Below are 23,644 nucleotides of genomic sequence, written 5' to 3'. Positions count from 1 at the left end.
CATTTTGTTATACTGCCATTAGGTTGAAACGATTTGTTTACATTTCAGACTCTCAAGCCAGGAGTGGGGTCTTGAATGGGAAGAATTTTTAGCTACACGTGAAGCTAAATGATTGTTAATGGTTCCTTCTAATTCAAATGTTTAGATATGATCAGAACAATTACTCCCAAAGACATTATGTACTTTAAATAGTTCTTTTTAGACAAAAATTATTTTACTGTACATTTTATTTTATAGTTCTTTTCCTGATGTAAAAACTGTATTTTGAAACAAGTATTGAATACTGTATATTTCTATTACAGGATTTATTTTTTCTTTTTTTAAGTATATTTTGTTGATTACGCTATTACAGTTGTCCCATTTTTTTCTCCCCTTTGTGTGTTTCGTCTTGGATCCAACTTTTTTGGGACTCGCTCAGTGTCCTGGACTTGCGAGTCTAGTTCTTTCGCCAGATTGGGAAAGTTTTCTTTCATTATTTGTTCAAATAAGTTTTCCATTTCTTACTCTTCCTCTTCTCCTTCTGAAACCCCTATGATTCAGATGTTGGAAAGTTTAAAGTTGTCCCAAAGGTTCCTCAACCTCTCCTCATTTTTTAGAATTCTTGTTTCTTCATTGTGTTCCAATTGGATGATTATTTCTTCCTTTTGTTCCAAATTGTTTTGAGTCCTGGTTTCTTTCCCTTTACTGTTGGTCCCTTGTATATTTGCCTTTATTTCACTTTGTGTAGTCTTCATTTCTTCCTTTATTTTGTGCCCATACTGAGTCATTTCTGTGAGCATCCTGATTACCAGTGTTTTGAACTCTGTACCTGATAGGTTGGCTAGTTCTCATTGCTTCATTCTTTTTCAGGAATTTTGATCTATTCTTTCATTTGGGCCATCTTTCTCTGTCTGGGCACACCTGTTATATTGTAAGGGGCAGAGCCTTAGGTATTTGCCAAGGTGGGGGCAACCCACTTTGCTGTGTTGTGGTGCTATATGTGAAGGAGTGGTCAGAAAGGGAGCAATTCTGCTTGCTCAGCTCTCAGCCCACTTTCTGCCACTTCCCTTGATTCCCACAAGCAGATTGTGCCCTTTCAATTACTGATTACCAGGTGAGTGGGCTTGTGTAATTCTAGGATCCTGTGGGCCTCTCCAACAGAATGTCCTGTGATACCGGGAGTTACTTTTATTGCCACAACCCCCACATGTTTTTACAGCCAGAGGTTTTGAGACTTTATTTGCCCATGCTAGAACCTCGGGTTGCACGGTCTGTCTTGCTCCCCAGTTGTTCCTCCTGGCTTATAGGCACACTGACGTGGGACCTCCAAGTCCGCCAGGCCCTGCCTTGCCACCTGTTTTCTCCACACTGGCGTCCTGTCTCCACCCTTCCTACCCGTATGGATGAATGGTTTTTCTTTAACTCCTTGGTTGTCCGACTTCCTTGCAGTTTGATCTTCTGGCAGTTCTGGTTGTTTTATGTTTTTAAATTGGTTGTTATTCTTCTTTTGGTTGTGCAAGAAGGTGAGCGTATTTACTTACACCTCCCTCTTGGGCAGAACTCTCTATTACAGGATTTATTCCAGGGTTGGAAACTAGCTATCACTTTTCTACCATACTTTGACAACATATATTAACCTTTGTACTTTTTATAAGAGGGTTGAGATAACAATTAGTTTTTGATAAATTTGAATACTTGTACACAGTAGCTGTACTGGGATTATTGGTTATAGTTTATTCCTAAATGTTTATAAGACAGATGTTTTTGGTGTTGAGGCAATAAATGCATCTTTAGTGCTATTGTACTTCACAAAAAGGATTTGCATTATTAAAGTGAGAGCATTTATTCAATGTTTTGAAAAATAAAAGGTTGTTGATTAAGTAGTTAACACTTTTCTGTTCTGGAATGAGTCATGGTTACTATAATAGTACATATGAAAAATAACTTAGGTGTTTAATGTTTATTCATAGTGTACAGGGAAGTTTGTTTTAATAAGTAATTTTGATATTCTTTTACCATACAAGACTAAAATTCATAGTTTCCTAGTAATAGAATAAGTATTTTTAATATTAACATTTGAATTGTCTGCATAAAATGTGAAGGATGAAACAACCCAGCAGAGTGTAGGGTTCTTTTTTACCCTACTCCGTACGATAAATTAATGTCTTAAACAATTTGCCGTAAATTTACATTGTTTAGAAGACTTTGGTCATGAATATTTGAAACACAGAATATGTTTAGAGTCTGCTTTTTTTGAGTGGCAGCTTCAGGCACATAGAAATGCCTGTTATTTTGGTTTTGATATATAAAATGTTTAAGTTTAAAAAATGATCACAGATTTTTCTTTAGTTAAAGAAAATGATGGATCTTAGCCTGCAAATTCTCTGATTAAACATCTTCGGTTGTTGCTCACAATAATCAGATGGACATTTTTGTCTGGTAGCCTTTATTCTAAGTGATTATCCTATTAGCATATTTGAAAATCATAGCAATTTTAAAATCATTAAAGGGCATAGTTTTATAGGTGCAAAATGGTAGTTATACAAAGGTGTATCTGAAGGGATTTCTGAACTTAGAATATACCTGGATAAGAAGTAGATTTTGTTTATAAATTGGAGATAATGTAGTTCTTGCTTAGATCAAACCATACTTTTGAAGGCTAAGAGAGAATATGAAACTTATGAGTGATAAATGGCAAATTCTTAAATCTGTATTAATCATTGGTTTCTTTGTTTCTTGCTTTGTCTTATCAGTTGATCTTATTTTAAAGATTTTGTTTATTTATTTTTAGAGAGAGGGGAAGGGAGGGAGAAAGAGAAGGAGGGAAACATCATTGTATAAGAGAAACATTGGACTGCCTCTTGGTGTGCCCCCACCGGGGGACCTGGCCTGCAACCCAGGCATGTGCTCTGACTGGGAATTGAACCGACAACCTGTTGATTTATGGAGGGATGCCCAACCCATTGAGCCATACCAGTCAGGGATTATCAGTTGTTCTTGATTCTGCTTGATATTTGTATTTGTAATGCTGATATATTAAAGTTGTAATTTCTTACTGACTAGGTAGTTTAAAATGTTAATATCCAGTTTAATGTAACTGGTGTCTTCCATATAACAAGGAGTTTCTTGAAAATGCTTTGGATCAGAAGTAATTTGTGAAATCTAGCTTTTCTTTTTTTATCTGTTTCAGAATATGTTCTTCTGAGTGCTTTTCTTCTGCCTACAAGTGAGATTTTTTAATAGGTTGAGTGGGTCCTGGTATAAGGTTGGTATTGTTGATTTGGAGAATATTTTGAGTTGGAAATTATTTTTTTAGCCCAAAATAATGATGTGTAGGTTCTTAAACTTAGCTGCTGTAATTTTTAAAATTTATAATGTACAGTTGAAATTCTAGTGTTCAATAAAAATTGATGGAAAATAATATTGCAGAGAAACACAATAAATAAAATAGCAAAAGCAGTATTTTGAAGTGAGAAATATTGCTTTGGTGCTTGAGTGCAGATTTAATGAAAGGTGATAAAATGGAAGGTGAATAGTTAACATATATTCTGAAGGGGAGCCAGGTGCTTTCACCCCAGAGCTTACACCTTTGTTTTCTTTAGTGTAGCTGTATCGTTAGCAGTGTGCCCACACTGATCAGCCGTGCTTAGGATGCTGATGATGATGGTGATGACTGTCATTTGATTTCCAAGTGAGAATGACAAGATAAAGGAAAGAGGAAGAGAGACTTTCCTAAAGTCACTTGGTAAAGGTTTGAAAAAAAATGGAAAGATTAAGACAGTAGGTGTAAACTTATGCAAAATAAATAAGGTGAAATTCACTGAGGTTTGAACAATAGATGGAAGTGGTGCAAAGGGACATGTAGAAAGTGTCCATTCTTCCTGAAGGAAAAAAGGGGATTCCATGTCCCCAGATTCTTATGTGGGAATAGCCCAGGAAGGAGAGTTGGATTGCTTTACCAAGCCAAGCAGTGATGACACGGTGGCCTCAGAGTAGGTGGGTAAGAAGACAGTGAATTCAACAGGTGCTTACCGTGTCCAGTGCCTTTTCAAGTTAGGAGGTAGTGCAGTATTGTAAAAGGTGTATTAAACCAGGTAAACATGTTTAGAAATCAGTTTAACTCCCTCCTCACTATATAACTTTGGGTAAAATTCACTTTCTTCATCTGTTAAATGGGGATTACTCTTATTGTCTTGAGTGTTACTATAAACATTAAGTGAAGGTATACAAATGTGTTTATCACAGTACTTTTGAGGTTATGATAATCTCTGAACTTTATACTAGAGACTCAAACCTATTAATAAATGTGGAAAGATATTTTCCTCATCAATTGCATGGAACTCTCATAAAAAAGAACTCAGTAAGCATTTTAGTGCCTAATGTAGTTGATTAAACATGAGTAGTAATGCCCAACTTGTTCTTATGTCATCCTTAGGTTAACTCCTTCCTCTTCCTTTAGTATCAGAAGTAGTTGTTACAAATGCTTGTGTTAAAAGCCCATGTGGACTTCTGGTCAAGATGGCAGCGTAGGTAAACACAGCTTGCCTCCTCACACAACTACATCAAAATTACAACTAAATTATGGAATAACCATCATTCAGAACCACCAGAAATCAAGCTGAATGGAAGTCCTGAAACTACAAAATTAGAGAAGAAACCACTTTGAGACTGGTAGGAAGGTGGGATGCACAACAGGCTTGTCCCACATCCACGTGTGGCAGATAAAAATTGGGAGGAGATTTCAGGAGCAAGGGCTCACAGTCCCATACAAGGCTGCCCAACAGAGGGTTCAGTTCCAGGGAGATAAGTCTCCGTAACTTCTGGCTGCAAAAACCAGTGGGGATTGAAGCTGTGGAAGAGAGAAACTGCTGGATTCCCAAGCAGTTCCTTATAAAGGGCCTGACATGGACTTATTCAGACTCAGTTCCTCTGTTGATAGCAGGGACATACAGGGAGGGACTGAGTTATCCAGCATCAAAACAAGAGCTGGAATGTCAGCTTTTTCCCAGGCAGAGGTCATTTTTCTTTTTCTGAGCCCTCCCCCAATAAGCTGGTAGGTGGGCCCATACTTGAGACGCCATCAGTCTGGTTCACACTGTTTGCTCCACTCTGCTGATTTCCCGAGACTGCACCCAAACCAATTTATGGCCCTTCCCAAGCTCTTTCCAGTGGCTTTTCCATATGAATGGCATGTTTTGTCTCATGCTTCACATTTGCCTATATTATCTCATAAAAGCAGCATCTGGCCTCAGCCAGCCCAGTACCTCTGTAATTTGTCCCAGGCCTGGCACTAGCAGCAGTTGGCTTTGGTCCACGGCTAGGCCTTTCCTGGACAACTCCAAGTCTAGCGCAGATAAAAGCCATCTGCAGATTTCTTTGTAGGTTATGCTAGGTGGCCCTGGACAGAGCACAGGCAGTGGCTGACCTTGGACATGCCAGTAGAAATCAAGGCTCAACTACAAGAGGAGGATGTACACAGCCCACACATTGGATGCACCTCAAGGACCCAGCTTAGATGATTGGAGAGTCTGTACCACTGGACCCTATAGGACACTTGCTTTGTTAGGCCACTCTGTCTAGCCAGGGAGTTGTAGCAGTTCTAGCTGATCCACAGAAACAAACCCAGGGAGGCTGCTAAAATGAGGAGACAGAGAAACATGGCCCAAATGAAAGAACAGAACAAAACTCTCTACAAAGAACTAAACAGAATGGAGACAAGCAGTCTACTAGATGCAGAGTTCAAAACACCAGTTATAAGGATGCTCAGTGAACTTAGGGCGAACCTCAACAGCATAAAAAAGATCCAGTCAGAAATGAACAATACACTAATTGAAATAAAAGAACAATTTACAGGGGATCAACAATACAGTGGATAAAGCCAAGGATTAAATCAGTGATTTGGAATATAAGAAAGCGATAAACACCAATCAGAATAGCAAGAAGAAAAAAGAATCCCCCCAAAATGAGGATAGTATAATGAGCCTCTGGGACTGCTTCAAGCAGACCAACATTCACATCATGGAGGTGCTGGAAGGAGGAGAGAAAGCAAGAACTAGTAAACCTATTAGGAAAAATGACACAAAACTTCCCTAGGTTGGTGAAGGAAATAGTACATATAAGTCTAGGAAGTGCAGAGTCCCAAACAAAATGGACCCAAAGAGACCCACCCCAGATACATCATAATTAAAATGTTAATGGTTAATGACAAAGCTAAAGACTCAACCCTGAGGAGGTCGTGGTCAAAAATATTTTAGCATACATGGCATGTATCCAAGGGATACATTCATTACTAGTATGTGCTGACATGTGAAAAAAATTTTAAACTGCGAATTTGCATTTATTATATTTATATAATAAAATATATGGTTTTTTATTTATTTTCAATTATAGTCTAGTAATTATTAGTGTCTTCCATGACAAAGTAACCTCTGGAGCTAAAAAGCCTATCTTAATCATTCAACAAAGAAATATTTTTAAAAAGAATAAAAATTTTTCTTTTCAAATAATGGAAACATGGATATTGCTAAAGAACAACCAAAAAATGTCCTAAAGATTATATGATGAGGATGTTCAGTGGTTGGCTTTGCAACACATTTGTAACAGTCATATTTGTTATACTCAAGGCATAAATACTTTTGACAACATTTGCAAAAATATTTTGATAAACGACTTGTTTTAGATGATTGTTGAGGGAGCTTTATATTTTTTTCTGCTATTTTCAACATAAAAAGAAACCATAACACTGACTTCAAAGTTCGTGAAAAAAAAAAAAACTATACCAACACTGACTTAAGAGTCCACAGTATCTCTCAGATACAATTTACTATTGCTATCACACACCCTTACAAAACGTATTATAACCAAACTGCTTAAATGTTATGGCTTAATATTAGTCACATACAAATGTGCAGCTAGTTGTGACTCTGAACCTATGCACCTGATGTATGTAACAGGATTTAAGAAAAAGAGTTTGTATCTCTCAGATCAGCCATGACCTTGGCAGGGTTAAAAATAACAAGAGAAAAGCATTTACCATATTTTGCCATATATAATGCACTCCTGTGCACAGTGCACATCCATGTTTTTATGTGCATTGTACACGGGATTATTATACCCATAGTATGTATTATACCCATGTATAATGCACACTCTTAATTTTCCCTAAAAATCTGGGCAAAATGGTGCACATTATACATGGCAAAATATGGTAGTTACCTACAAAGGAGCTCCAGTAAGACTGTCAGCTGATTTGTCAAAAGAAACTTTGCAGGCCATAAGGGATTGGCAAGAAATACTTAGTCTTGAAGAGCAAAGACCTTCAAGCAAGATCGTTCCATCCAGCAAAGCTGTCATTTAGAATCCAAGGATAGATAAGAGGCTTCCCAGATAAGAAAAACCTGACGGAGGAGTTCAACACCACTGAACCAGTATTACATGAAATATTAAAAGGTCTTTTTTAAGGAGAAGATGATCAAAACTATGAACAATAAAATGGCAGTAAACACATATGTACCAACAGTTGAATCTAGAAAAATATTCAAGCAGAACAGAAACAGAATTATACAGGGAACATTTTGGTGGTTTCCAGAAGGGAGGGGTGTTGGGGAGGATGCGATAAGGTGAAGGATTAAGAAGTACAAATTGGTAATAGCATAAACAGTAAATAACGTCTAATTAAACAAAACAAAAAAGCCCATTTGTTTAATTCCCTATGGAAAGTCCTGACTCAAAGTTTATTCTTTTTTAATTTACAGATCTGTAAGGCTTAGTTTCTAATTGCGCGTGCGTAGTTGATTAGGAGGAGGAAATTAGAAGGTGACAAGAAGAGTAAGGTGTCTCTTCTGGAAGATAGGAGAGAGTGATGGTTGGTAATTCATATTTTCTTTACATACAATATTTCCATTTAAGTGACTAGGGGTTTACCTAATCCAGGACAATTCAGATTACTTTTACACAGCTGAACCAATCCATTTTTCACTGGGAGAAAGGATTGTGGGAGTGTGGGGGAGAGCGAGAATTGAATGGAACTGGAGGCTGTATTGTGGCCCATTAGGGATCCATTTAGTTGTACCTTTTGCCTACTATGGCAGAGGAATGGAAATGAGGAAGAATAAAACTTGGAAAGGGGGAAGTACTGCAGAGTTAGAAGCAATTTGCTAAAGGGCGATTTAACAGAAAATGGCCCAAGGTGGATCCAGTCCTTTTCTTGTTATAGCTTTTAGCAATCTTTATTCTGGTTGAGTTGAAACTCCTGGAGTACTTCCCCCCTTTGGCTGAATTAATCTGTTTTGGCTGTTAGCATTTCTTCCATTTTATCCCATTGTCAGCTGCCCAGTGTGCCTTCACTTACAAGATAGTAAGTCAATGCAAGGAGCTCGCAGTTCCTTGTTGTTGTTTATTCCACCTGGGCCTTCTTTTTCCTTAGCTGGCCAGAGACCTCAGGGAATGCAATTTAATTGTTTCTTTCTGACTTCCAGGGCACTCTTTCATGTAAGTGACATGATTCAAAAGAAGCATTATTTCTTTCTTCCTGGCTCCTGTATATTCCTAACTCCTGAATTTCCATTAATTGTACAAACAATTGGGGCAGAAACAGTTGGCTTTTTAAAGGCTTATCAGGAAAAGACATTTAACTATTCATATATAAATATAGGTTGATTTCATGAGTTTCCTTCTTTACACTTGCCTGGTCCTCCCTGAAAATACTGAAATTAGAGAAGGGGAGTATCTTGTTTTAAATTTTGTACTTGGGACCTTGGGCCTTTTGTTGTGTATGGATTTTTACACGTGCTGTGAAGCACATGAGAGCTTTGACTGAGACCATATAGGAATTAGAGGCGGAAAGTTTAGGACAGAAAAAATGTGTTTTTCTTACTTGGTCATTCCTTAAAGTGTAGCTTTGTACTTTTCCCTTTTGTCATAGGGTTGGTTAAATTAACCATTTTGTTTGAGAGCCATGTTTCATTTCCTGTTCAGCTTACTGTGCCCAGACACTCACTGAGATATGTGATACAAGTGTGAGTCAAGCTTTTGTCCATATTTCTTTTCCTGCTGGATTTTTTCCATTTAACATATTTTGGAGAACTTTTTACCAGCACATATAGCTGTCACATTCCTTTTCATGGCTGTGTGCATTCCATTGTATGTTCAAATCATAATAAGTCTTGTCACTGGATGCTTAGGGTTGTGTCCAGTCTTTTCCTGTTGAAGGACTGTGCTAAACCTTCTTGTGTGTGTATATATTTTTGGTTAATTTTTATGAAGAAGTCTGAAGGATTGTATACATTTTTTAGTGGTGAGTTTGCTCAGTCAAGGGTACATGTAATTTTCATTTTCATAGATATTTCCAAGTTTTAAACCTTGTCAGAGCATTTTTCATTGATAGTGAAATCTGTTATCTTAGAATTTTCTGGTATTTCAGGGAAATTGTCTTAACAGTTTCTAGGCTAAGCCAATAACTTGAAATGTATGGCTAATATGGGGGTCATAGGAGTAAGAAACCATATGTAAAAAGAAGAGAGGATTCTTTATGTGGTCTCTTTTTAAGAAAATTTTTGAAGAGGTTAAGTTTGTCTTCCATTTACAGTATTTCCACTTGCCTTCCCATTTTCTTCCTCTGTGCTGAGGTGCCAAGCCATTACTTTGGCACTTTATGCAAACCTGACTTCTATTTCCCCCCAAATATTCTTTATTGCCAAAATACTTTGACTTCCTCAATTCTAAGTTTCAGCCTAATGTTAGGTAATTTGGTTAACGTATACATTATATATTAACACAATATTGTGGAGTATTATTTTAAGTAGTATGCACATATAGTTGACCCTTGGACAATATGGGCTGGAACTGTGTGGGTCCACTTATATGCAGATTTTTTCAACAAATATACAGTTGACCTTCTGTATTTCTTGGTTTTGCATCTGTGGATTCAGCCAACCCTAAGTTGAAAACTGTTTTTTGTGTGTTTTGTTTTTAATATTTTATTTATTTATTTTTAGAGAGAGGGAGAGAAACATCAGTGTGTGGTTGCCTCTCATGTGTCCCCCACTGGGGACCTGTCCTGCAACCCAGGCATGTGCCCTGACTGGGAATCGAACCGGCGACCCTTTGCTCCACAGGCCTGTGCTCAATCCACTGAGCTACACCAGCCAGGGCTGAAAACTGTTTTTGTTCCTTAGTTGGGAATCCGTGGGTGCAGAGGACCAGCCAACTGTATGCTTTGTTCTGTGCTATTTTATGTAAGGACTAGAGCATCCTTGAAATTTGGTATTCAGTGGGGTCCTGGAACCAACCCCTTAGAGATACCAAGCGATTGTAGTTAAAAGTTATACATAGATTTTCAGCTGCATGGGATCAGCACCCCTAATTTTTGCATTGTTCAAAGGTCAACTGTATTAGGATATGCTTTATTTATTTATTTATTTATTTATTTGTATTTCTTTTAATTATATTTTATTGATTACGCTACTACAGTTGTCCCAATTTCCCCCCTTTCCACCCCTTCACCGAGCTTACCCCCAATCCCTCAAACATTCTGCCACCAATGTCAGTGTTCATGCATCAGCATCTATGTTCTTTGCTACTGTATTTCCTATGTTGTACTTTACATCTCCATGACTATTATATAACTGCCAATTTGTACTTTTTTAAAAAAAGATTTTATTTATTTTTTAGAGAGAGAGGAAGGGAGGGGGAGAGAGGGGGTGGGAAACATTGGTGTGCTAGAGAAACATTGATTGGCTGCTGCTTACACACCCCTCCTGGGACCTGGCCCATAACCTAGGCATGTGTCTTGACTGAGAATTGAACTGGTGACCTTTTGGTTCACAGGCCAGTGCTAAACCCACACTGAGCCACACAAGCCAGCGTCCAATTTGTATTTTGTAATCCTTTCACCTGTTTCACGCGTCCCCACAACCCCACTCCCATCTGGCAACCATCAACATGTTCTCTGTATCTATGATTCTGTTTTTGTTCTACTTGTATGCTTATTTCTTTTTTTAAGATTTAATTGTTGATAGATACACATTTCATTCCTTTTCATTGTTCTGGTTTTTTTTCTCTTTTTCTTAAATAGTCCCTTTACCATTCCATATGATACTGGTTTGGTCGTGATGAGCTCCTTTAGCCTTTTCTTGTCTGGGAAGCTCTTTATTTGCCTTTTGTTTCTAAATGATAGCTTTGCTGGGTAGAGTAATTTTGGTTGGTTCCTGCTTTTCATCACTTTGAATACTTTTTGGCAGTCCCCCCTTGCCTACAAAGTTTCTTTTGAGAAATCAGCTGATAGTCTTACGGGATCTCATTTGTAGGCACCTAACTGCTTTTCTGTTACTGCTTTTAAGATTCTCTCTTTGCATTTAATATTTGGCATTTTAATTATGATGTATCTGGTGTGAGCCTCTTTGGGTTCATCTTGTTTAGGGGTCTCTGTGCTTCCTGGTCTTGCATGTCTATTTTCTGCATCAATTTAGGGAAGTTTTCTGTCATTATTTTTTTTCAAATAGGTTTTCAGTTTCTTGCTCTTTCTCTTTTATCTGGCATCCCCATGATGTGAATGTTGGTGAATTTGAAGTATTCTCAGAGGCTCCTTACACTATGCTCATTTAAAAAAACTTTCTTTTTTCTTCTTGCTGTTCTGATTAGATATTTTTATGTTTTATATTCCAAATTGCTAATGTGATTTTTGGATTCATTTACTCTTCTGTTGTTTCCCTGTGAATTGGTTTTCATTTCATTTAGTGTATCCTTCATTTCTGACTATTTTTTTTTATGGTTTCTGTGTCTTTTTTATGCTGTTGAAATTCTCTCTGGTTCATCTACTCTTCCCCTCAGTTCATTGAGCATCCTTATATCCTTGTTTTGAACTCTGCATCTAATAGATTGCTTGTCTCCATTTTGTTTAGCTCTTCTCCTGGAGTTTTGGTCTGTTCCTTCATTTGGGCCATGTTTCTTTGTCTTCTCATTTTGGCAGCTTCTCTGTGTTTGTTTCTGTGTATTAGGTAGAGCTGCTATGACTCTGACTTGATACAGTGGCCTAATGCAGTAGGTGTCCCATAGGGTCCACTAGCACAGCCTCCCCTATCACCCAAGCTGTGCACTCAATGTGCCATCATATGGGCTCTGTATACCCTCCTTTTGTAGTTAAGCTTTGATTGCTGTTGGCAGGTCAATGGGAGGGATTTACCCAGGCAGATCAGCTGCTAGGACTGACTGATCACTGACCATGAAATTCCACCCTCCATGGAGGGTCAGTTGATCAGGGGCCCACTCCACAGAGTAGGACTTACTTCAGCAGGGCTCTGGGTCTGCTGAGTGTGCCCCTTGACTGTGTCACTTGTGGAGGTAGTTGAGTAGTCAGTGCTTTGATAGGGTCTGCAGCTGTTCACTGGGTGCGCAGAGTCAGCCTTTTTCAGAAGGTGCAGGCTAAGGCTAGCCACCACCTGTGTTCTGTCCAGGGTCACCTCACATAACTACCATACAAAGTGCTCTGCAGATGGCTGCTACTCGTGCTGTGCTTGGAGGTGACCAAGTGAGGCCAAGTAGTGAACCAAGGCTGGCTGCTGCTAGTGGCGGACGTGGGGCCACTTAGCAATAGATACCAGGGCTGCCGAGGCCTGATGGCTGCTAGTGTGACAGGATTTAGGAAAGTCTGAAGCAAAGACAAGCCTCATATAGAAAAGCCAGTGGAAACAGTTTGGGTGGGCCTGAAAGTTGGGTAGGGCGGATCCTCAGGGAATCACCAGGGTGGGCAGACAGTGTGAGACAGGTTGGTGTAATCTCAGATATGGCCCCTGCCTGCCAGCTCTCTTGGGGTGGAGCTCAGAAAAGGAACAGTGGCCTCTGTCAGCACTTCTGTTAGGGAGAAAGCTGTCCCCAACTGTTGCCCTGGTGCCAGACACTTCAGATTCTTCCCATATGCCTCTGGTGCCTTTCAAGTTGCAGCCCCTATGCTGGAGCTCAGAGGGAGTGATTCTGGGTAAGTTCATGTGTAGGACTCTTGGGAGGAACTGCCTGGGAATCCAAAAATGTCTGTCTTCAACAGTCTCAATCCCCGCTGGTTTTCTCAGCCAGGAAGTTATGGGGACTTACCTTCCTGGTACTGTAACCCTGGGCTGTGACCTCTGGCTTCTGAGATATTCCTCCCAGATTTTTACCTGGTACACGTGGGTGTGGGACCAGCTTGTTCCTCGTCTGCGCCCCCTCCTCCCAGTGTCCATGTGGTTTCTTTTTAAATTCTGTAGTTGCAGGACTTCCCTTCAGCTCCATTTCTGGCAGTTGTGAATAATGGTTGTTGTGTAGTTTAGTTGTCATTTTGCATGGTTGTGTGAGGAAGTGAGCTGTGTTTATCTAGGCTGCTATCTTCAGGATATGATAAATTTAAATAAATCGATGAGGTATGGGATTGGTAAGTATCATCAGAGTTGATGTTGCTGCTGTAGTGAAGTGAGGACCTTGTGTTGAGTTAACAAGTCACTTGCAACTGTGGCCACTTTTTTTAAACTAAGTTCTGTCCTAGATCTGTTTCTCTGAATTGATATTTTAATAACTTTTCTGCATTTTCTATATTATTCAAAGCTCCTTTTAAAAAAGTAACTGTGTGGCAATAGCAGCTGTAGCAGCCACAAAGAATTAATAATAAATGATGTCTTACTATACAAATAAGTCCTTTTTCAGTTAGGGGTTTTCCAAATTCTTTAATAAAACAGTAAGTAGATTAGAGGAATATAATTTATTTGGTAAGGATTTCCAAAGAATGTACAGAATAAGCAAATTTTAGCCCTAAAACATTTAAGTTTCACTTAGTCATATAATAGTTTATTTTCTAAGGAATGTGAGAAATAGAATATTTGGAGAGAACAGTTATTGGTGATATATTTAAAATCTTTGTCTTTTAGATTTTGTTTTGCTATTTAGAAATTTTAAAAAGTCAAATTGGATTCTTGGTTCTTTGTCCTATGTCTTCTAGGCTGATAATACCTGGTACCAGGGAAAAAGTATGAATTATGTTTTTATTTTGCTTACTTCTCTGTTTATATGGTTTTTGAGCTGTTTAAGTAAGGGTTTCTCACTAGATAAAAGCCTTAGTAAAAGAAATAGTGTTTATATTTTAGTGGTGTATTTGAATTTAACTGATCACTTATTTTATTTCTGAAAGCTGTGATCAAGTTAGTGACCATTGCCTACCTGATAGATTTGGGAAAGAGACGACTAAACAGAAACATAATCAACACATTTACTAGTTGTAGGCCCTTCTCCTTGGGTTGGTTATGTAACTTTATTTCACAGAGTCTTAATAGAAGTCGGTTTTAAAAATCAAACTTTGTACCAATCCTTTGACCTTCTTTGAAATGTTGTGTCTTTGGATTTCATAATCCAAAGCCTCAATTCAATATGGTTACTTCCTAGAGTAACATGATGGAAGAAGAATTTAAAGCAGCCAGAATTAGAAGGGCAGATTTAAAATTGCCTGCCTTTTCTATAATAATAGAGAAAATGAGATAATGTAATAGTGTCTGGTTTTTATCATGACCTGTTTATTTAATCATGTTAAAGTATTTAAGACTATGTTAGGAATAAAAAGACTACTTTTATTTCATTTTAACAAATTTAAAGACAATAAAAATAAAATTTTACCATGGAAAGTTTTCAAATTAGAGAGAAATATAATTATGGTTAAAAATTTGTAATTTTACCACCCAGTGGTAATGTTAATATGTTAGCATTTTAGATAAACCTGTGCACATTCATACAGACATACACACCCCTTTATATTGGGGTATTTCCCCAAACTTTCAAGTGTTTTTCAAGAATATTTTTTATGCCTATATGGATGTTATTGTTTCAACAAATTAACTTTTTATTGGCATACTATGACAAATGACAGAAATGTGCACACATCACAGATGTACACCTTGAAATTTTACAAAGTGAGCGCACCTGTGTTTCCATCTTTCAACTCAAGAAAAAGCATCGTCAGCTCCCACACTCCCCCTCTTCCTGCCTTCTTCCAGCAGCCCCCAAGGGTAGCCATTCAGATTTTCTTTTTAAAAAAACTTTATTGAGATCTAATTTAAGTGCAATAAAATTAAAATTCACCTGTTTTAAGTGTATAATTCAGTGATTTTTAGTAACTTTGCGGAGTTATGCAACCATCACCATGGCCTAGTTTTAAAGCATATGTATGAATATATTTAATCAGTTTTCTTTTGTTGACTATGTAGTACCTTTGCAGATTTTCACTATCATAAACACTAGAGTGATTTTTTGTGTATATCTTTGTATGTATTTCTAATTTCATCAGGATAGTTTCCTGCAAGTATAATCACTGTTTCAAAGAATATGTGCATTTTTTTAGAATATTTGCATTTTTATGACTTTTGATATATAGACCAAATTGCCTTTGAAAATTGTTGAACTAATTTACATTTTCACTGTCAGTAGATACATTTTTTTTAATCATTTCAACTTTGGACTTAATTTTTGAAGAGTCATTACCAGTTTGCTGGGTGAAATATGGTTCCTCTGTTTTAATATTCATTTCTTCTATTACTACTGTAATTGACTATTTTATGTATTTAGAAACTGTTTCTAAGTTTTCTTTATGATTTGCCTGATAATGTTTTATCAGTTTATTTCCTAATGAGTGAATTTGTTTTTATTTTAAGATATTTTAATTTATTAAAGGATGTGAATCCTGTGATTGTTACAAATACTTTTTCCCTAATTTATTTAATGTCAGGCTTATTTTTCATAAAAATAGACTAGAGTATGCCTTACAGACAATAAGGAAAATTTGTGTTTTACTCTATTAGTCTTATGGAAACTTATCTTGGTATTTAAAAATTGGAGGCAATACTGAATTATATGAGTGAAATTTTTCTATTAAATTGTGTACTTTTTGTAATTTAATTAAAAGATTATCAAGTAGACATATAAAACTAATTTATTATGCTTTGTTGCCAAACTTGGTCTTTCTAGGCAGTTATACTTAAGCATGAACATTGACGACAAACTGGAAGGATTATTTCTTAAATGTGGCGGCATAGACGAAATGCAGTCTTCCAGGGCAATGGTTGTCATGGGTGGAGTGTCTGGCCAGTCCACTGTGTCTGGGGACCTGCAGGAGTCGGTACTTCAAGATCGAAGTATGCCCCACCAGGAGATCCTTGCTGCAGATGAAGTGTTACAAGAGAGTGAGATGAGACAACAGGATATGATATCACACGACGAACTCATGGTCCATGAGGAGACAGTGAAAAATGATGAGGAGCAGATGGAAACACATGAAAGACTCCCTCAAGGACTGCAGTATGCACTTAACGTCCCTGTAAGTAACCTCTTTGTAAAGTATTAAACATATAATTAGGAACATAATTTTGTATTAAGTAATGCTGACAGTTATTGAAGAAATTTCAGAAAATGATGGCTAAATGGTTCAAATGGGTGTTTTAAATAGATACGCCAAATAATGAGAAATCCTATTTGAAATGGCAAAATTAAGTTTATTATATACATTTTAGAAACTTATCTTTTTCAGGATAACATTTATTTCTTCATCAAGATTACTGTGTGTTAAATTTTAACTGCTTAATTTTTAAAGATACAGTATTTTGTTTTAACTTTCGTGTTTTTGAATGGGTAGCAAGGTTGATTCTTGAGCATAATTAGAAAAAAGACATGAACCTGAGGGTTTTTTCCTTCCGACCTGTAACTCAGCAATTCCTGCCTTCTTCATTTTTTAAATTATCTTTTGAATGTATATCAGACCCTTAGTCTTCTCTGTTTACCCCAGATATCATGGCTTATCACCCAAGGTATTCTTTTGTAGATGCCCATTTTTACCTGACAGCCAGCAAAACCACAACCATGTCATCCTTTTCTGTTCTTTCTGTGATATTAAACCTGGATTCGTTTCAGTACATTTAACATACTGTACTTTTCCTTTTGCTTCATGACCTTCATGTATCCTGCCTGTCATGTTCCCCTCTCCCACCCTCCCCCCCCCTTGTCTTTTAATCCAGTTAGTGCTTCACACCATCACCCCACCAGTCTTGGTGAGTCCCTGCTGGGGGGACTTGTGATTGATTGTTCATTGTTCTGTGTCTCTGATGGATTGTAGGCTCTACAGGAGCGTGAAGTTTGTCTCCTTTTCTCTTATATTCCAGTTATTGGCACATGGTGTGAAAAAACAGAAAACTGCTTGTAGTTGTGTTCTGCTACACGTGCTTACCAACTTTTACCTAGCCCATTGCAGCAGCCTTGCCTTTTTTTTAGCACCTTCACGTGATGGATGACATTAATTGATTTTTCAGTGCTGAACCAGCCTTGCGTACCTAGAATAAATTCCACTTGGTCGTGGTGTATAATTCTTTTTGTACATTATTGGATTCAGTTTTCTAATATTTTGTAGAGGATTTTTGCATCTATGATCATGAGATATATTGATCTAGTTTTCTTTTTTTGTAAATATCTTAGTCTGATTTCGATATTAGAGCAATCCTGGATTTATAATGAGTTTGTATTCCCTCTGCCTATTGTCTTCTGGAAGAGATTATAGAAAATTGATATAATGTCTTCCTTAAATGTTTGGTGGAATTTATGAATGAATCCACATGGCCTGGTATTTTCTTTGTTGCAAGTTTACCGATTACTGATTTGATTTCTTTTATGAATATAGGCCTATTCAGTTTGTCTGTTTTTTCTTGTGTGAGTTTTGGCAGGTTGCATCTTCCAAGAAATTGATCAGTTTCATCTAGGCTATCAGATTTGTGAGCATAGAGGTGTTCATAGTATTCCGTTATTATCCTTTTACTTTCCGTGGAGTCTGTAGTGGTGGCATATTGTTTATATGTTCTCTCAGCCTGTTTAGGGTCTTGCTGCCCTTTTTTAAATACAATTTTTAAGTGTAAAGCATTGTTAATTTTATTCATATTGTTGTAAAACACCTGTAGAACTGTTTCCTCTTGCAAAACTGAATCTCTATACCCATTGAACACCATTTCCATTTCCCCAGCAGAGACTTATTGATTTCATCGATATTTAGAAAGAGCCAACTTTCAATTTTCACTATTGATTTCCAGTTTTGAGTTTCATTGATTTGTGCTCTGATTTTTATTTCTTTCCTGTTATTTTGGATTTAATTTGCTCTTTTTCTCCCTAGCTTTCTAAGGTGGATGGTTAGAAGATTGATTTTAAATCTTCTTTCATTTATATGCGGTTTAATGCTATAAATGTCCACACTGGCCAGGTAGCTCACTTGGTTAGAATGTTGTCCTGGTATGCCAAGGTTGCAGGTTCATTCCCTGGTCATGGCACATATAAGAATCTACTAATGAATGCATAAAATAAGTGGAACAACAAATTGATTTTTCCCCCCTCCTTCCTCCTCTCCTTCCCCCCTCCCTTCCTTCCTTCATCTCTCTCTAAAATCAATAGAATAAATTTCCCTCTAAGCATTGCTTTCACTGTGTCCCACAAATTTTGATGAGTTTTATTTTTATTTTCATTTTGTTCTGTGTATCTTAGTTTCTCCTGAGATTTCTTTTTTAAATTAAACTTACTGGGGTGACATTAGTTAATAAGACTGTATAGGTTTCCAGTGTGCCTTCCTATGACATGTGATCTGTATGTTGCATTGTGTGTACTATCACAAATCACCATATATTTGACTCCACTTACCCTTTACTGCCTCTTTTCCATCCCCTCCCCCTTTGGTAACCACCATACTGTTGTCTGTGTCTATGAGTTTTTGTTTGTTTGTCTTGTTCAGTTGTTTTCAGTTTCATATCCCACAGAGTGAAACTGTATGGTTCTCGACTTTTTCTGTCTGACTTTGCTTAGCGTGATACTGCCAAGGTCCATGTTGCTGATGGCGGTGTTTCATCTTCTCTTCTTGCTGAGTAGTGTTCCACAGTGTCTGTGTACTGCATCGTCTTCATCCAGTCCTCTGTCAAGGGCACTTTGGTGTCTCCATGTCTTGGCCACTGTGAGTAATGCTGCAGTGAACATAGGGGCACACAAATCTTTACAAGTAAGTGTTTTCAAATATTTTGGGTAGATACCCAAAAGAGGGGTTGCGGGGTCATATATAGGTAACTCAGTTCTTAATTTTTTGAGGGAACTCTGCATTGTTTTCCTTAGTGGCTGGTACCAGTGAGGGTTCCTTTTTATCCACAACCTCTCCAGCACTTTTTACCTGTAGTGTTGAGTATAGCCATTCTGACAGGTGTGAGGTGGTATCTCATTGTAGTTTTGATTTGCATTTCCCTAATAGCTGGTGAAGTTGAGCAATTGTTTCAGATGAGATCAGGCGTATTCAGGATGGTATGGCTATAGAATTGAGGATTTTTTCACATGCCTGTTGGCCATTTGTATTAATTCTTGGGACAATTGTTCACGTCATCTCCTGAGTTTTTAATTGGATTGTCTGTTTGGTTGTGTATATTTTGGCTCTTAACCCCTTGTCTGAGCTGTTGTTTCCAATCTTCTTCCATTTGGTTGATTACCTTTTTGTTTTCGACAGTTTCTTTTCCTGTGCAGAAGCTTTTTATAGTTTGATATAGTCCCATTTATTTAGTTTTGTTTTTGCTTCTTCTGTCTTAGAGGTCAAGTTAATAAAATCCTCTTCTGAGGTTTTTTATTTGTTTGATACATGTGTTATTTAGAAGTGTGTTGTTTAATCTCCAAGTATTTTGGGATCTTCCAGCTGTTTTTCTGTTACTGATTTCTAGTTTAATTCACTGTGGCTTTGAGAGCATGTATAGTATGTTTTCTAGTCTTCTAAATTTGTTAAGGTGCGTTTTATGAATGTAGTGACTGCTCCGTGTGATCATGAGAAGAATGTGTGCTCAGCTGTCACTGGGTGAATTAGTCAGTACAGTAAAACAGCCTTTTTATTGGATGGACTGCAGCCCGAGCCTTGTTTAATCTGTATTTCCCATAGTTTTTGTAGTGATCTTTCCAAAATGAGAATTTTAATTCCAACTCCCCTACTAAAACTACTTCAGAGATTTCTTCTTTCTCAACAGCTAAAATGTACCCTTTTACATGGGCTGAAAGAGCCTTCAAATCAGGTTTCATCTTACTCAGCTCCTTACTTAGTTTTTCAAGCTCCTTTCCTCACTTCATCCTTTGAGCATATCAGATTAGTTGTCCAGGTCCACTGTTACTTTTTCTGTTACTCCTGTAAATGTTGCATGTACCTGTACTATTCTTTGTTTGACAATGTACCATATTTTACTTCACATAAAAAAGAAAGTTTAAAAGCTTTCTTCCTTATGTGCATTTCATTGTGGTAACTAACTTACTTTGTTTTTTTGTACTTGCAAAACTATCTGAGGACTCTTTTCTGGAGCCTGTCTTTTAACTTCATATTGTCAATACCTAGGCTATGGTAGGCAATTAAATATTTTTTGAGTGAAAATACACATATATTTTTTTAACTGATGAAAACCTTAAAGTGTAATGCTCTCAGATCCCGAGTTACACTTTAGACTTTTGACAGCTGCATAAACTTGTGTAACCCGTAGCCCATCAAGCTAGAGAATACTTCATTAATCTTAGATTTCTGTGTTTTATCCTGGTCAGTCCCCTCCACAGCAATTGTTTTGATTTTTTTTTTTCCACCACAGGTTAGAGTTGTCTCTTGAGAACTTCATATAAATGGACTCATATAATTCTTGTTCTGGCTTCTTTTGCTCACATAATGTTTTTGCATTTTATCCATGCTGGTTGAGTATATCAGCAACTTATTATGATTATTATTTAAATATTTTATTTCTTCGTCTTTAGAGGGAAAGGGAAGGAGAGAGGGAGAGAAACATCAATGTATGGTTGCCTCTCGTGCGTTCCCCGCTGGGAACTGGCCTGCAACCCAGGCATGTGCCCTGACTGGGAATCAAACCGTGGTTGTTTGGTTCATAGGCCCGCGCTCAATCCACTGAGCTACACCAGCCAGGACAGCAATTTATTTTTAATGTTGGTTGATTTGTATTGTTTTATCCTAAATTTTGTTTATTTATTCTTTTTATGGATATTTGTGTTAGTTTTCAAACTTTATGAAAAAACTGCTATGAACATTCTTGTACATGTCTTTTCTCATTTCTTTTGGGTACATTTTTATAGAAGTTAACCATTTCTTTTGTGTTTTCATTTTGTTTGATTGATCTAATACCCATCTTTGCATTGGTATTACATGATTTTCATTGCTATATCTTTTATAGCAAATATCAAAATCAGATAGTATAGTCCTCCAATTTTGTTACTCTTTTCTTATTTTTTTAATCCTCACATAAGGTTATGCTTACTAATTTTAGAGAGAAGGGGAGGGAGGGAGAGGAACATTGGTATGAGAGTGAAACATCGATTGGTTACCTTTCACGTGATGCCCCAACTAACCTGCAGCGTAGGCATGTGCCCTGACCAAGAATTGAACCCGTGACCTTTCAATTTACAGGACAGTGTTCCAACTAACTGAGCCCCACCACCAGAGTTGATTTTGTTATTCTTTTGCAGGATGGTTGTGACTATTCTAGGTCATTTGCATTTTCATATGGAAATATATAGAGTCAGCCTTTCAGTTTCTTTAGAACCAGCTAAGTTTTTATTGGGATTGCATTGATTCTATATATTGACTTGATTAAAACCAACATTTAAACAGTAGTGGCTTTCAATTCATGGACATGATTTATCATTACACTTATTTAAGCATTGTTTTGTAGTTTTCAGTGTAAAGTTATTAGATATATTTTCTTAAATTTACTCCTAAGTATTATTTCATTTTTTTGGATACAATTATAAATGGCATTAAAAAATTTTAATGTCTAATTGTTTGTGACTAGTGTATAGAAATGCAGTTGCTTCTTTTTATATTGACTGTGTATTCTGTGACCTTGTTACATGTACTTATTAGTTTTAATAGTTATTTAGGTTTAATCATGGTCATAGTGCCTTCACTATATTGTCGGTACATTTTACATCTTCCTTTTCAATCTGTGTGCCTTTTACCTTTTCCTTCCTTACAGCAGTGACTAGGGCCTCCGATGCAGTGTTGAATAGAAGGGGTAAGACTAGGCATCTTTCCCTTGTTCCTGGTCTTCAGGGGACTGCATTCAGTTTTTTATTGTTAAGAATTATTTTAGCTCGAGGTTTTTTATTGATGATCTTTATTAGATTGAATTTTTCTTTCTAGTTTGTTGAAAATGTAGAAAATAAACGAATGGGTGTATAACTTCATTAAGTGCTTTCTCTCCGTTTATTAGATGATCATTTGATTTTTTGTTTCCTTATTATCTTAATAGAGTGAATTACATTGATTTTCAGTTATTAAATCAACCTTGCATTCCTGGGATAAACTGATCGTGGTCATGATATGTCATCCTTTTTTATGTTGTTGGGTTCAGTTTACTAATCTTTTCAAAGAATTTTTCTGTGTATGTGTATGAGGGATAATAGTTGTATTTTCTTGTAATATCTTTGTTTTTGGTTTACTGGCCTAAATATAAATGGTTTAAGAGTATGTCATCCTCTGTTCTGAAAGTGTTTGTGTAAGATTGGTATTATCTCTACCTTAGATACTTGATAGGTTTTTACCAGTAAAGGTAATAGGGGCAGTACTTTCTTTGTGGAAGTTTTTTTTTAGCTGCATCCTATGTGCGGTAGCAGTTGTCCCAGTTTTTCCCCCTTTATCCCCTTCTACCCAGTACTCCCCACTCCCTCTGGCAATCCCCCCCCCTTAGTACATGTCCATGGGTCATGCATGTAAGTTCTTTGGCTGCTCCATTTCCTATACTGTTCTTAACATCCCACTGTCTATTCTGTATTGACCAATTTGTATTTCTTAATCCTTGCATCTTTTCTCCCATTTTCCCTTTTCCCCCCCTTCTAACTGATAACTCTCCAAGTGATCTCTATATTTATGATTCAGTTCCTGTTCTGTGAGTTTGCTTAGTTTGTTTTTTAGATTCAATTGTTCATAGTTTTGAATGTATTGCCAATTTAATGTTCATACTTTCGATCTTCTTTTTCTTAAGTAAGTCCCTTTAACATTCCATATAATAAGGGCTTAGTGATGATGAACTCCTTTAACTTGACCTTATCTGGGAAGCACTTTATCTGCCCTTCTGTTCTAAATGATAGCTTTGCTGGGTAGAGTAATCTTGGTTGTAGATTCTTGCTTTGCATCACTTTGAATATTTCTTGCCAGACCCTTCTAGCCTGTAAAATTTCTTTTGAGAAATCAGCTGACAGTCCTCTGGGAACTCTTTGGTAGTTAACTCTCTGTTTTTCTCTTGCTGCTTTTAGTATTCTCTCTTTATCTTTAACCTTTGGCATTTTAATTATGATGTGTCTTGGTGGGTTCCTCTTTGCATCCATCTTGTCTGGGACTTTACGTACTTCCTGGACTTTTATGTCTATTTACTTCGCCAAATTAGGAAAGTTTTCTTTTGTTATTTTTCAAATAAGTTTTCAGTTTCTTTCTCTTCTCTTACCAGCACCCTTATGATTCAAGTTGGTATGTTTGAAGTTGTCTCAGCCGCTCCTTACCCTATGTTTTGGGGGATTCTTTTTTCTTCTTGCTGTTCTGATTCAGTGTCTTTTTCTTCTTTTTGTTCCAAAACATTGATTTGATTCTCAGCTTCATCCACTCCACTGTTGATTCTCTGTGAAT

General features: G+C 37.1%; 1 protein-coding gene across 4 annotated transcripts in view; it reads left to right on the top strand.

The window, feature by feature from the left end:
- Positions 1–23,644, top strand: part of ZNF148 (zinc finger protein 148) — a 128,332-nt gene that overhangs the window by 50,115 nt on the left and 54,573 nt on the right. For all 4 annotated transcript variants that reach the window (XM_037033701.1, XM_037033702.1, XM_037033704.1 and 1 more), the window contains one exon: positions 15,955–16,303. In XM_037033701.1, the coding sequence (XP_036889596.1) occupies positions 15,971–16,303 (333 nt within the window). In that variant the 5' untranslated portion in view covers positions 15,955–15,970. The remainder of the gene's footprint in view (positions 1–15,954; positions 16,304–23,644) is intronic.

This window comes from Sturnira hondurensis, unplaced genomic scaffold (assembly GCF_014824575.4).
Source record: "Sturnira hondurensis isolate 20B ecotype Veracruz unplaced genomic scaffold, ASM1482457v3 Scaffold0021765, whole genome shotgun sequence".
NCBI classification, from domain to species: Eukaryota; Metazoa; Chordata; class Mammalia; order Chiroptera; family Phyllostomidae; genus Sturnira; species Sturnira hondurensis.
The sequence above is the reverse complement of the archived record's forward strand: the minus strand, read 5'-3'. Positions and strand labels throughout refer to the sequence as shown.